The sequence below is a fragment of the Papaver somniferum genome, chromosome 7 (assembly GCF_003573695.1).
Source record: "Papaver somniferum cultivar HN1 chromosome 7, ASM357369v1, whole genome shotgun sequence".
Classification (NCBI taxonomy): domain Eukaryota; kingdom Viridiplantae; phylum Streptophyta; class Magnoliopsida; order Ranunculales; family Papaveraceae; genus Papaver; species Papaver somniferum.
Genome location: NC_039364.1, coordinates 221,975,759 through 221,988,277, shown reverse-complemented (window position 1 = coordinate 221,988,277; position 12,519 = coordinate 221,975,759). Strand labels below are relative to the sequence as shown.

The following is a 12,519-nucleotide window of genomic DNA, read 5'->3' as shown; positions in this document are numbered from 1 at the left end:
TGCTTGGGTTATATCGACTTTTGATGAAACCCTTGGAAGACATATAGGGAAAAAATTATTATCACACTACGCATTTTGTTAGAGGCGCCCCCTCACACTTTCTCCGGAAAACATTACTAGGGCCGCCGGCTCTATTTACAGTTTACATTTACACTCTCAAATACAGATCTAGTTCCCGCCAAACCCTTGGAATGACAGTCTAAAACGTTCATACTTTTCGTTTCTCTCTCTCTCAAAATCAAAATTTCAGTTCATAACCTTAAACAAGTTCTCGTCTGGTGATTGATTTTCTTGCAATTCATCTCTGAACTGTGTTAAATCTCTAAAATCATCGCAGAATGGCGAGGGTGAGTGTTTTTTTTCTAAGATTTAGAGTTTTAAATGATCAAAACTTGTGTGATTTACTCAGATTTAGAGTTTTAGATGAAGAAAAGTTAACCTAATTTCTTTGCTTTGGTTGTTGCAGGGAGAAAAAACACAAGAATGGGTAACAACATTAATGAGTACTGAGTTCGTTAATTCTTGTTCTAATCACCGAGAATTGAAATACAATGGGAGGAACTATTTCTGTATTGATTGTAAGATGAGTCTTTGTCTACATTGTTTGAATTCATCACCACATCGTCTTCACAAATCTCTTCGGATTCGCCGAAACACTTTCAGAAAAGTTGTTCGTCTTGGCGACATCAAAAATTTCTTTGATTGTTCACAAATTCAGGTTAATTTTCTCTTAATTCCTTATTCTATAAGTTAATCACATTTGATTGTGGTTCTCATCTTGAGATTATTGCTTATCTCTTGTTTCACAGATTAGTATGATTTGGGGTTTTTCTCTCCATAGTTTTATATTTTGTGTAATGCGATTTTTTTATGAAAACTTTGCAGACATATGCCTGCAACGGTGCAAAAGCTATTCATCTGAATTCATGGCCTTCAAAATCTTCAAAAAACAGGATCGGTCAACTATACGAGGTTTGCATTGTTTGTTGACCAATTTGGGTTTTTTTCCTCCATAGTTCTACATATTTTCTGTAATGTGATTTTTTTCATTAAACTTTGCAGACATATGCCTGCAATGGTGCAAAAGCTACTCATCTGAATTCCTGGCTTTCAAGATTTTCAAAAGATGATCCGCTATGCGAGGTTTGCAAACGGGTCCTCATACCCTACAGTAACAGTACTTCCTGTTCCATTGCATGTCAGGTAACAACATTCATATAATTCGGTGTTATTTCTACAACATAAGACTTGAAATTTCCTGTATTCTTATTCAGTTGATAGTTTTGCAATTCAGGTGTCAGTGAATTCTGATGAAGAAAGCAGTCCTACAGTTCGAACACCAAAGTCGTGTCAAAACGAGCATGTGGCAATGAGGACTTCTACTAAGGCAGCTTCCTTGAACGAGCATTTGGCAGTGAGCCATACCTTCAGAACATCCCATCGAAAAAGAAAAGGTGTTCCCCGCAGAGCTCCATTTTTCTAGAAGAACATATGAATCCTTTTTGTTTATAAAATATATATTCCATAGATATTATAGAATTACCTAGCGCTGCAAATGATAAATGAGAATGAACTTCTAGGCTTCGTATATGTAGCACTTTATGCATGTTAATGTACAACAGAAGAGGAGAAATCAATCTCTCTGTAATGCCTTTCTCCATTTCAGTAGGCTTCCAAGATCAATTGGTAACTCAATTGATTGACGAATGATTTACTAGGATGAAACCATTACTTTGGACCAGCTCTGACAAGTACGGCTGATTGAGTAATCCGACGTGAGCAGTGTCATGAAACATCTATGAAGGTGTTCATCTCCAACTTTGGAACATTGTAATGTAATACTCAACAAAAAGGTGATTAAGGGGGCTTGGGCAGTGCCATAGTGGTTCATAGCTTTTATTCATTTGGGCATTAGATTGTATTTAGAAAAGTAAACCATTTGTAGGTGAAGATTTGGCTTCATAAGAGCAAGTCTTATGGTGGAATCCAACCTATTCCAAGTGTGGAAAAACCATGGAATGTCAAGTCTAATGGCTTCCAAGTTGGGGTTTTCCACAGAAAATCCAAGCAAGGTTCCACCGTTTCGTGGAAGGGTTCGTGGAATCCATCTGAACGTCAATAAGAATAGCGTTAAACGCTATTAAGAATAGCGTGTTTTTTTTTGTCCGTAGATTTAGGATGAGTTGTTGAAATCTAACGGCTGAGAAAAAAACGCTATTCTTAATAGCGTTTTTCTAGCGCTATTAAGAATAACATTTTTTTAGCGCTATTAAGAATAGTGTTTTCACTATTCCACCACTATACTTGCACTTCCATCCACGGTTCCAAATGCTGAGGTGGCGTGGAAGATGGAAGATGGAACTCTTCCACCATAAGACTTGTTCTTATGCAGCATCACCACAACACATTTGGGAAAAAATGGGAACTGATTCAGCTAATAATTCAGTTGAATCTGAAACAACAAACAACAAAGATTGAAAATGAAATCTCTAAATTATTGATAATAAAGAAATTGAAACTGAATAAACATTTCATTAGAATATAAATTATTTACAACTGAAATCTGAAAAATCTGAATAATGCTCAAGCTAAACCAACTAGAAGACCTCAAAATAACAGACGAACTTAAAAGTGTACTGCAGTATAAGATTCCAACTTATGCTCAATTATAATGTGCGGAACAAGTAACAAATGAACTTCAAAAGCACACCAAACAATAATGAAGCAGGGCTATCCGCATCCAACCTGAGGAGATGGTTTGCCACATGAAATAAACGTAGCAATTCTGCATTCCCGAAACACTGTGTTACAATGCCCCTGCAACAAGTTGTAAATTCATAACCGATTGTCATGGTTTCGGTTCTGGTTTGCAATAAAATCGAACCGTACCATGTCAACCTTACTTTTATGATTTTTGAGAAGTACATTTGCGATTTTTTTATTTTTACTTTGTTGGCAACGTAGTGAAAAGAATAGTGAAAAGAATACAACTGCTAACATCTTTCTCACATATCTGGACTAAGCGGTGGCTGGAAAAGGATTTCAATAGCACATATCAATTCTCCGTAACGATCATGATTCCTCTACTGAGCAGTAATCACCTTACAACTGATTCCTCTACTGGATAGAACGCTACATCATCTTCCTCGATCTTCTAACCCGCGTGCAATGAAAGCAACTTTCAGCCACCACTTAATCCACTTATGTGAATCATAAGTGAGTATATTTGCAAAAAAAGAAGCAATTTTCACACAAAAGTAAAAATAACTGAGTATATTTCAAAATAAACAATTTTCAGCCACCATTTAACTGTGTATTTCTTCTCCATACTTTATCCACACAAAAATAAAAATAACAGAGTATATTTCAAAATAATTGAAGGAAGGTGTTGTTTGCAAAAAAGAAAAAGTAAAAAAATTTGCAGACATAAACATATTTCCCAAACAGTGTTATAGTATTAATATTAATAAATAGTAAGGTGTTACCAACCTATGATTACCAACCAACCTTGATCGGATTTGGGGTCGTCATTCAACCTTGATCGGACTGCATGAGCTTCTATCGCTGCTTATGGGGAAGGTTCGATTACTGAATACATAATGAAAGCATACATTCACAGAAATTCTAAGAACCGCCACCAATTATAACTATTAGTAAGATAGATACCAGGAGAAGATAAAATTATTTTCTTTTGGCAGTGACTAAATACAATCCACGCAAAAGTTAAATACAACCGTTCATAAAATTTATGGACTTCAGTGCTTCAGTGTGATTGGGTAAACAAAACTCTCGTTTATTTATTTACTTAATGACTCGTGACTCTAGAAAAACTCTAATCTGATTCATCTTCTATCTCATTTTGCTCTGTTTTCCGCTTTGCCTAACACGCCATAACCCCCAAATCTTGGTTTCTCTACTCAAGGTATACTTAATCAATCCAATCCAATCCAATCCAATCAATACATATATGTATATATACAACCGAACCTTAATTCTCAATCAGTTCTCTAAGTCTTTTTTTTTGTCTAATTTTTTATCTAATTAAGTGGATAAGCAGCTTTCCCATTATTGGTTCTGGTTTAGAGCGACCAAGAAAAAATAAGTTTTAAAACCAACTGAACCATGATCACTACATCCAAAGATTGTTGTTATCGTGGAAAAAACAATCAGGTGATCTTGCACATGAACCTAGCTTTTTGTCTCTGTACATAATGGGGATTGATGACTGAAAATTGGGGGGATATAATCAAGTAATGATTCATGTCCATTACAATATCAATGATCACCCAATCGTATTTTCACTCGGTTTTTCAGTTTGCCCTAAAATTTATTTATTTTTCGTTTTGCGTAAATGTTCATCTGTTAATGTTAATTAAAACGGTTCAGTGATTAAGGAAAACGACGATGGAGAGGAGAGAGTTTCCTCTACCCATATTAATAGGGTGTATAATGTTTTTGAGCGGTTGTATTTAACCTTTGTGTGGGTTGTATTTAGTCAACGCCTTTTCTTTACCTTGTTGAAAAAGTAAGGAAAAAAAAGTACACTCTAATGTCTTTCTCACATAAAACTGAATACAACTCACCTAATAATATCTGCTTCCTCGACTGGATAGAACACCACATCGTTTCCCTTGTCAAACAAAGGTGCAATGAAAGCCATTTCCTGCCCCCACTAAATCACATATGTGAGAAAAGGTATTTAGCAGTGAATTTTTTCCATACTTTCACCGAACTAGAAAGAAAAAAACACATTCCATATTTTGATAGTTTTTCGTCAAAATTACAAGGGACGCTGTTTTGCAAAAAGAATTAAAATAAATAAACATAGATCCAAAATTTGTAATAATATGGATAGTAAAGCGCTACAGAAAGATGATATTACCAGCCAAAAGCCACCAAACCAAAACATGTGACTTGTGAGTTTGACTTCGGATTTGGGGTCCTCAATCAACCTTGAGCTTCTACTGCCGGTTATGTGTGGCTGCAAGGTTCACTTCCAGGATCATTTGTAATTTAATTTTAATAGAGAAATCAAATATAATCATATATACACTGCTAATGTCTGTCTCACATAACAGGCTTAAGTGCTGGGTGGAAAACGCTTTCAATAGCACATATCACCATAACAATCATGACTGAACTGAGTAATAATCATTGTTTCTTCGACTGGACTGTATGCATCATCTCCCTCGATCTAACCAAAGCCTTTTTCAACCCCCACTTAGGCCATTTATGTGAAAAAAGGTGTTTAGCAGTGTATTTCTTTTCCGTACTTTCTCCAGCAAAATAAAAAATTAAATTAATTTTACATTTCTAATAGTTTTTTCCGAACGCGGCATGGGAAAAATAACTACAAACATATACACAGTGAAGTGTTACCGACAAATGATATTACCAGCCAAAAGCCTCCCAAACATGCCGCGGCAACATAAGTACAGACTACAGAGATCAAAAATGATATCAGACAATCGTTTTAGTATTGTGTATACATATATCTCACCATCAGACACGTGTATATAGAAAAATACGTGGAAAGCAGGCAGGCCAAGACATCAAAATACGATGTACTACGGAACACCAAATAAACCCCAAGGAGTTACTTTATCTCATCCCAAAAGAAGCTAAGATCAACGGTGGAGAGAAAGTTAGCTGACACGGACGTGACAGGGGCAGAAAACACTTGTCTGACACGAGCAGGCATCTCAACCACCCTCATTAAACACTCTGAGCAGTATACGTGTCGATCAATCCGTGGGACGAGCGAGGATGTCTCTGCGTGATCAAGTGGCAAACGCAGACATCTGCGTGATGGACACAAGACACTAGAAGATAAGGTTCCAACGGCCTTCAGAGATGGGTCCCACACTCTAACCCTATAAATACCCCTTCTCCACCAAGAGGAAAGGGGATCGGAGAAAAACAGGAAGGAAAGGAGAGAGAAAGATTACGAGTGTAAGTTAATCCTTTAGAAGGGAAAATACATGTAAACCGAAAAGTCATTCGACTACTCTTGTAACCGTGAAGAACATAGTGAAACAACAAACCCCGTGGACGTAGGCCTTAGTGCTGAACCACGTAAACCTCGGTCTTGTTTACATTTCAGCACTTTATATCTGTCTAACCCCGTGGATCTTTACTTATACGTTTTGTTTTCTTTGTGATTATCTATATCCCGTGCGCAAACACCCTGCATGGAGTTGTTGGATGAGGCTGTGATAAACCCGAAGGTTTTGAGCCAAGGAATCAACAGTAAGATATCATCATCACAAATTATTCTATATTATGATTGGTTGTGAGCATTCTGATGCCTTCGTGATCAGTGTGTTCACAATTTGGCGCTAGAAACAGGGACTTCGTCCCGGTAAAAGATTTATCTTGTCCTGTGATTTCGTCTTAAACTGGCATATGATTGCTCTGATTTATTAGCTCGGACCGAATAGATCAGTTGTTAACTTCATTATATTCAAAAACGCACCCATTATCTTAGATAAGATTTATTGTTTTGATCCATGGATTTACGTTTTTCTTTCGCAAACTAACCCGATTTCGCAAACTAACCCGATTCACGCGGATATTCCCGTTTTTCGCTATTTGAAATTCCCTTATGCAGAAAGAACGGATTGTGAGTAAGGAAGGCGAGTTTCTGCGAGATCTCATTGTCGACAAAAGGACCCGTGATGGAAAAAACGCAGGAAGCAGGAAAATCCAAAGCTTTCTCAAAGGAAACACCCAGAACAACCCCGGTCATCACCCGAAGCAAGCAGAAAGGAGACAAAGCTAAAATGACCAGTCAAAGGCAAGATACTGCGGAAATCACTTCACCTATGAACGCTAATTCAGTTGCAGCCGCGGCTCTCAGAGCAGCGGCGACAAAGTACGGTGCGGCTGCGGTAGTCCCGAAGGCTGCAGAGGCTAGCAAAACTTGCGCTATGAATCAACTTCATCAACCAAGAGAAAGGGTGGATGAATCCAGAACATTCCAACCCGTGCACCTTCCAACTTTCGGAATGCCACCAACAAATGATCAAAATCAAACCATACCGGCGGCTCTAGCACCGCAGAGGGGCACTCACCCCGATTTGGAAATGCCAGCGACCGAGGCTGAACCTCTGCCACCGTTAGTGCAGACCGTAGAGGAAGGCGGCACCATGGCCGTAGTGGCACGAGCTGGGACTCCCAATCAAGGGTCCAACCAATCACATCGACTGATGGCTGAGCTTGAAGAATTGAAGAAGAGCCAGCAGGTTTACGCAGATGTTGTAGCCCTGTTGGCCAGGGAAAATCAAGATTTAAAGGAGCGGATTGCTTTAAGCACGAAGACCATCCAACAACTTGATGAAGCAAATTCCAAAGCACCAGAGCCAAACCGAGACCATAGAGTCGTCATAGCAGTTAATGGAGACGCGACTAGGGGAAGTAGCATATCCGACCCGGATTATGACGACGGAGAATCAGACGGTAACGAGCAGAAGAACTTAGGGCACCACCGCGCGATGGAAGAGCTACGAGATGAGATGATGGCCGAGATCAGGCAATTAAAAAATAGACAAGGCGTGGGGAGGTTAGAAGAGGTCATGAGAGAAGCTAACTCTACGCCTTTAACTCATCGCTTGGCCAACACCCCTATTCCACTGAAATGCCCTGTCTCATCGTTCGAATGCTATGATGGATCCAGCGACCCTGCTGCACATATTCGGTATTACAACCGTGTCTTAGCTAGATGGGGTCAGAACGACGCCGTACTCTGCAGATACTTCCCGTCAAGCCTGAAGGGATCGGCATTATCATGGTTTGATAATCTGCCACCAGACTCCATCCACTCATACGACCAACTCGCAGAGAAATTCTTAAGAACATACATGTATAACAAGACTGTAAACACCGGAATGGATAAGCTCTTTTCACTAGCGATTGGCTACAAGGAAACCACGAGGGAATACACTAACAGATGGCACAAGATCTGCCAAGCCATTGGGAGCGTGGACCCAGTGGTAAGCATCAATTGCTATAAATGGGGATTAGACCGAATGAGTCCCCTATTTGTTGAGATTCATGGAAGCGTGCCTAAGACAGAGGGAGATCTTCGAATAATTATCGAAAAGCACGCTCGACTTGAAGAAATTCAACGGGAAAACCCGAGGGCATATCCGCAGAGTCTCACCGCACCAATTCAGCGGAACAAACCAATGGGGCCAAAAGGAGTTGCTCATGGAGAGACCTCACGAAGATAGGAAGGAACGAAGGGATGAACGAAGAACAGGTGACCGAAAATTCGAAGATCAAGTTTACACGAAACTCAACGCTAGCTATGCTCGTATCCTACGAGAGATCAAAGGGAGGGAAAACTTGGAGTGGCCATGGTCTAAGGGAAAGCAGCCCCCGAGATCCGAGAAGTCTAAAGATTACTGTGAATATCATTGTTTCAACGGACACCAGACCGAAAAGTGCAAGAACCTTAAATAATGATCCAAAAATTAATTGATGCGGGAGAGCTCAAACATTACGTACGAAAGGATGTTACCGAGGATAGATCCAACGAACCAAACCAGTCCAACTTCCGGAAGGAAACCGAACAATCAACACCATCTCGTGTTCCGAAGCCACAGGCCCTCACTTACAGCGCAGATAGGAAAGAGGTTACGGAAGCAATTCGAAGACCGCTGCGAATTTATAAGGTCGATGGGATAGAGGTGGACGAACACGAAGATGGATGGAATCTCCTATCATCTTCGATGCCGAGGATATCGAAGAAGATATGGAAGACCATAACGATCCCTTGGTCCTAACACTACCAGTAGCTGGATGTAACCTCAAAAAGATCCTCATAGACGGGGGAAGCTCCGTAAACGTCCTATTTTACGATGCATTCAAACGGATGAAGCTCCATGATGAACAGTTAATGACCTCTTATCACACCATCTACGGATTCAATGGAGCAGCCACGAAGCCCTTGGGAGACATCGTGTTGCAGGTAACGCAGGGCCCATGAAACTGGAAACCCGATTCAGTGTGGTGGACACCCCTTCCCCCTACAACGCTATTATTGGACGAAAATGGATACATAAACTCAAAGGAGTTGCGGCAACGTACCACCAATATCTCAGATTTCCAACACCTGAGGGAGTAATGGAAATCAAGGGAGATCGGTCACTACGAGAGAGTGCCAGGCCACTCAGGATCATATCAACAACGAGCAAGAAGAGCAGCGAAAAATCCGAAGAGTAAAAATCAAGAAACCGCGAAAGAGAAGGCCATAGACCTGTTCCTCAAGGAAACTACAGGAAGGGCTTGACGAAAGATGATAATGTCCTAAGCACAGACAAGTACTTCAACAACCAGCGAAGAACAGAAACACGCTAAATAGCAATTAAAGAACGTCCCAGTCCTCGGAAACCCGAAGCCTGTGTTCACACCAGTGGAGCCCGTAAAGAAATCAACATAGGAACGGAAGAAAGCCCGAAGATGATCAAAATGGGACCATAATGGACGAAGGAAGGGAACATTCCTTAACCAAATTACTTAAGGAATACGCGGATGTGTTCGCCTGGAAGCTAGGAGATATGCCGGGGATTGACCCAAAAGTAATCCAACATGACTACGCATCAAACCGGGCACACCCCCGTTCAGGCAGAAAATACGAAAAGTAGCTCCAGAGTATCATGAGGCAGTAGAAACAGAACTTCGGAAACTACTAGACGCAGGATTTATCAAGGAAGTCAAGTACCCTACCTGGATCTCCAACATGGTCATTGTTCCTAAGAAAAATGGAGGGGTTAGAATATGCATCGACTTTACTAATCTCAACAAGGCATGTCCAAAGGACAGCTATCCCCTGCCGAGCATAGATCAGCTGGTAGAAGCAGTAGAAGGATATGAAGAACTGTCATTCATGGATGGACATTCTGGCTACAACCAAGTAGCCCTGGCAGAAGAAGATCAGCCACACACAGCGTTCTACACCCACATGGCCTTTATTGCTACACTAGAATGCCTTCGGACTTCGAAACGCAGGGGCAACATACCAAAGGATGGTCGATGCTATCTTCAAGCCATGGATTGGAGGAACCCTAGAAGTCTACGTTGACGACATGCTCGTCAAAAGCAAGCTGCGCAAAGATCACCACCAGGACCTGAGGAATATCTTCGAAGCAATGAGAAACATCACATGAAAGTGAATCCGGAGAAATGTACTTTCGGTGTCACCTCGGGGAATTCCTCGGGTATCTGGTAACAAAAAGGGGCATCGAGGTAGACCCAGCAAAGATTCAGCCATAGTAGAGATGCCGTCCCCAAAGAATTTAAGGAAGTACAGAACTCAATGGATCCATAGCAGCGTTGGGCAGATTTATTGCCGTCTCGGACAAATGCAAACATTTCTTCAATATTCTCAAAAAAGGGAGCAGGTTCGAATGGACCGCTGAATGCGAGGAAGCATTCCAAAAAATCAAAGAACACCTAGCCTCAATCCCGATCCTGCAGAAGCCAGACCCTGATGAGGTTTTGGCACTGTACATAGCAGCAACAGAGACGCAGTCAGCGCGGTATTGGTCAAAACCAATACAAAGATAGAACAACCTATCTATTACGTCAGCAAGACCCTCAATTCTGCGGAAAGAAACTATACTAAGATTGAACACTCATCCTCGCATTGGTATGGGCTACCAAAACTGAGAACCTACTTCCTAACTCACCTCGTCAGGGTCCCATGCAAAGCACCATTGGAAGCAGTCCTCAAAAGCACGGGAAAAGTGGGCCGAATAGCCAAATGGAACACCCATCTGGACCAATTCAACATCATTCATGAAATTCAACATTCTCGGAAGTCCCAAGTTCTGGCGGATTTCTTAGCAGACCTCCCCCTTGACAACGACGAAGAGATTAAGGGAATACCAGAAGCCGAGGAAGAAAACAAGGATCCAATGGATATCCTCGAACCTGCGAGTCAAAGACAATGGGAAGTCTTCGTCGACGGATCCAAAAATAAGGAAGGAGCAGGAATAGGCATTGTCATCATCACCCCAACTGGAGAAAGGATTATACAGGCACTTAGTTGGAATTCAAAGAGCATACCAACAACATGTTGAATACGAAGCTGTCGTACATGCCCTCCGTATAATAATAGAGATGGGGGTAACCGATGTAAGGCTGACAAGTGATTCGCAGCTTGTCATACGGCAAATAGGGCTCGAGTATAATGTGTACGATGACACCCTCTCAGCTTACATGGCCTTGGTCCAAACATTGGCATCACAAATCCCGAACATTAAGTTCCGGCACTTATGCAGAAGGGACCTCAGGCACGCGGATGCCCTAGCATATATATCATCCATGCTGAGGGATAAAAATCGAAGCTATTAAAATAGCAAGGGTATACGAGCCTTCGATTGCATCTCAATTCTCCTTCGCTACCAATCAAGATACAGTGGAAGAAAATATCGAAGACCAGGTAGGAGAAGACATCCATAACGACTTTGACGAAGAGATATCCTGTCAAGAGCAAATCAAGACGAAGACTTCAGCAACGAAGATGACTGGAGGTGATGATCCATGCCTTTCTCGAAAAAGGAAGCTTACCTGCGGATCAGAAACAAGCTAGGAAGATACTCTCCAAAGTGGGAAGATATGATCTTCGGGATGGGGTCCTGTACAAGAAATCCTTCCGGACCATTACTACGTTGCTTGTCCCGGAAAGAGGGGCATCGAATTCTAAATGATATCCATTATGGTGACGCGGGGAATCATAGCGGCATGAGATCACTAGCTGACAAAGCAAAAACGCAAGGATATTACTGGCCGACAATGATACAGGATGCCGCGAGGATGTCCCGACGATGTGAAGAATGTCAGCGCTTCGCAAAAAGATCCACGCGCCGGCAACAATGTTAAACTCCGTCGATAGCCCGTGGCCATTTGCAAAATGGGGCGTAGACATCGTCGGGCCTTTCATCGAAGGATCAGGGAAAAGACGATTTTTGATAGTAGCCACGGACTACTTCAGTAAATGGGTGGAGGCTAAGGCCTTGGCCAGGATCAGAGACGCGGATGTGTTTACTTTCATATTCCAGAACATCATTTGCAGATTGGTATACCGCTGAAATTGTATCTGATAATGGTAAAGCAATTACAGGGGAAAAATATAGACATGCTCTTCGATACTTTCAAATAAGAAAGAACAAGTCCACCCCCATATACCCTCAAAGCAACGGACAAGCGGAAGCTACCAACAAGACCCTCGCCCTTATACTCAAAAAACAATTAGACGAGCATAAGGGAAGATGGTGCGAACACTGCACAATGTGTTATGGGCATACAGGACAACACGAAGATCCGCCCGGGGAATCCCCGTTTCTTCTAACTTATGGAGCTGAAGCAGTCATCCCTACGGAATCCTCATGCCAACCACGAAGACCGAAGCTTGGGAGAAAAACCTCACAACAGATATGATGTTAGAGGTTGGACGACTGGAAGGAAGAAGGGAAGTAGCATTGCAAAGATGGAAAATTATCAACGAAGACTGCA

The 12,519-nt window shown here is 41.5% G+C and overlaps 1 protein-coding gene across 1 annotated transcript; it reads left to right on the top strand.

Moving 5' to 3' along the window:
- The first annotated feature begins 338 nt into the window (after positions 1 to 338).
- Positions 339 to 1,483, top strand: LOC113296007. Its single transcript, XM_026544336.1, has 5 exons — positions 339 to 347; positions 467 to 718; positions 886 to 972; positions 1,063 to 1,203; positions 1,295 to 1,483. Exons 1-5 carry the CDS (start codon positions 339 to 341, stop codon positions 1,481 to 1,483), a joined length of 678 nt encoding a protein of 225 aa, XP_026400121.1.
- The last annotated feature ends 11,036 nt before the right edge of the window (positions 1,484 to 12,519 follow it).

Coding starts and splice junctions, on each gene's coding strand:
- LOC113296007 (XM_026544336.1), top strand. Junction 719..885: donor TTGATTGTTCACAAATTCAG/GTTAATTTTCTC, acceptor AAAACTTTGCAG/ACATATGCCTGCAACGGTGC. Junction 1,204..1,294: donor CCTGTTCCATTGCATGTCAG/GTAACAACATTC, acceptor TTTGCAATTCAG/GTGTCAGTGAATTCTGATGA.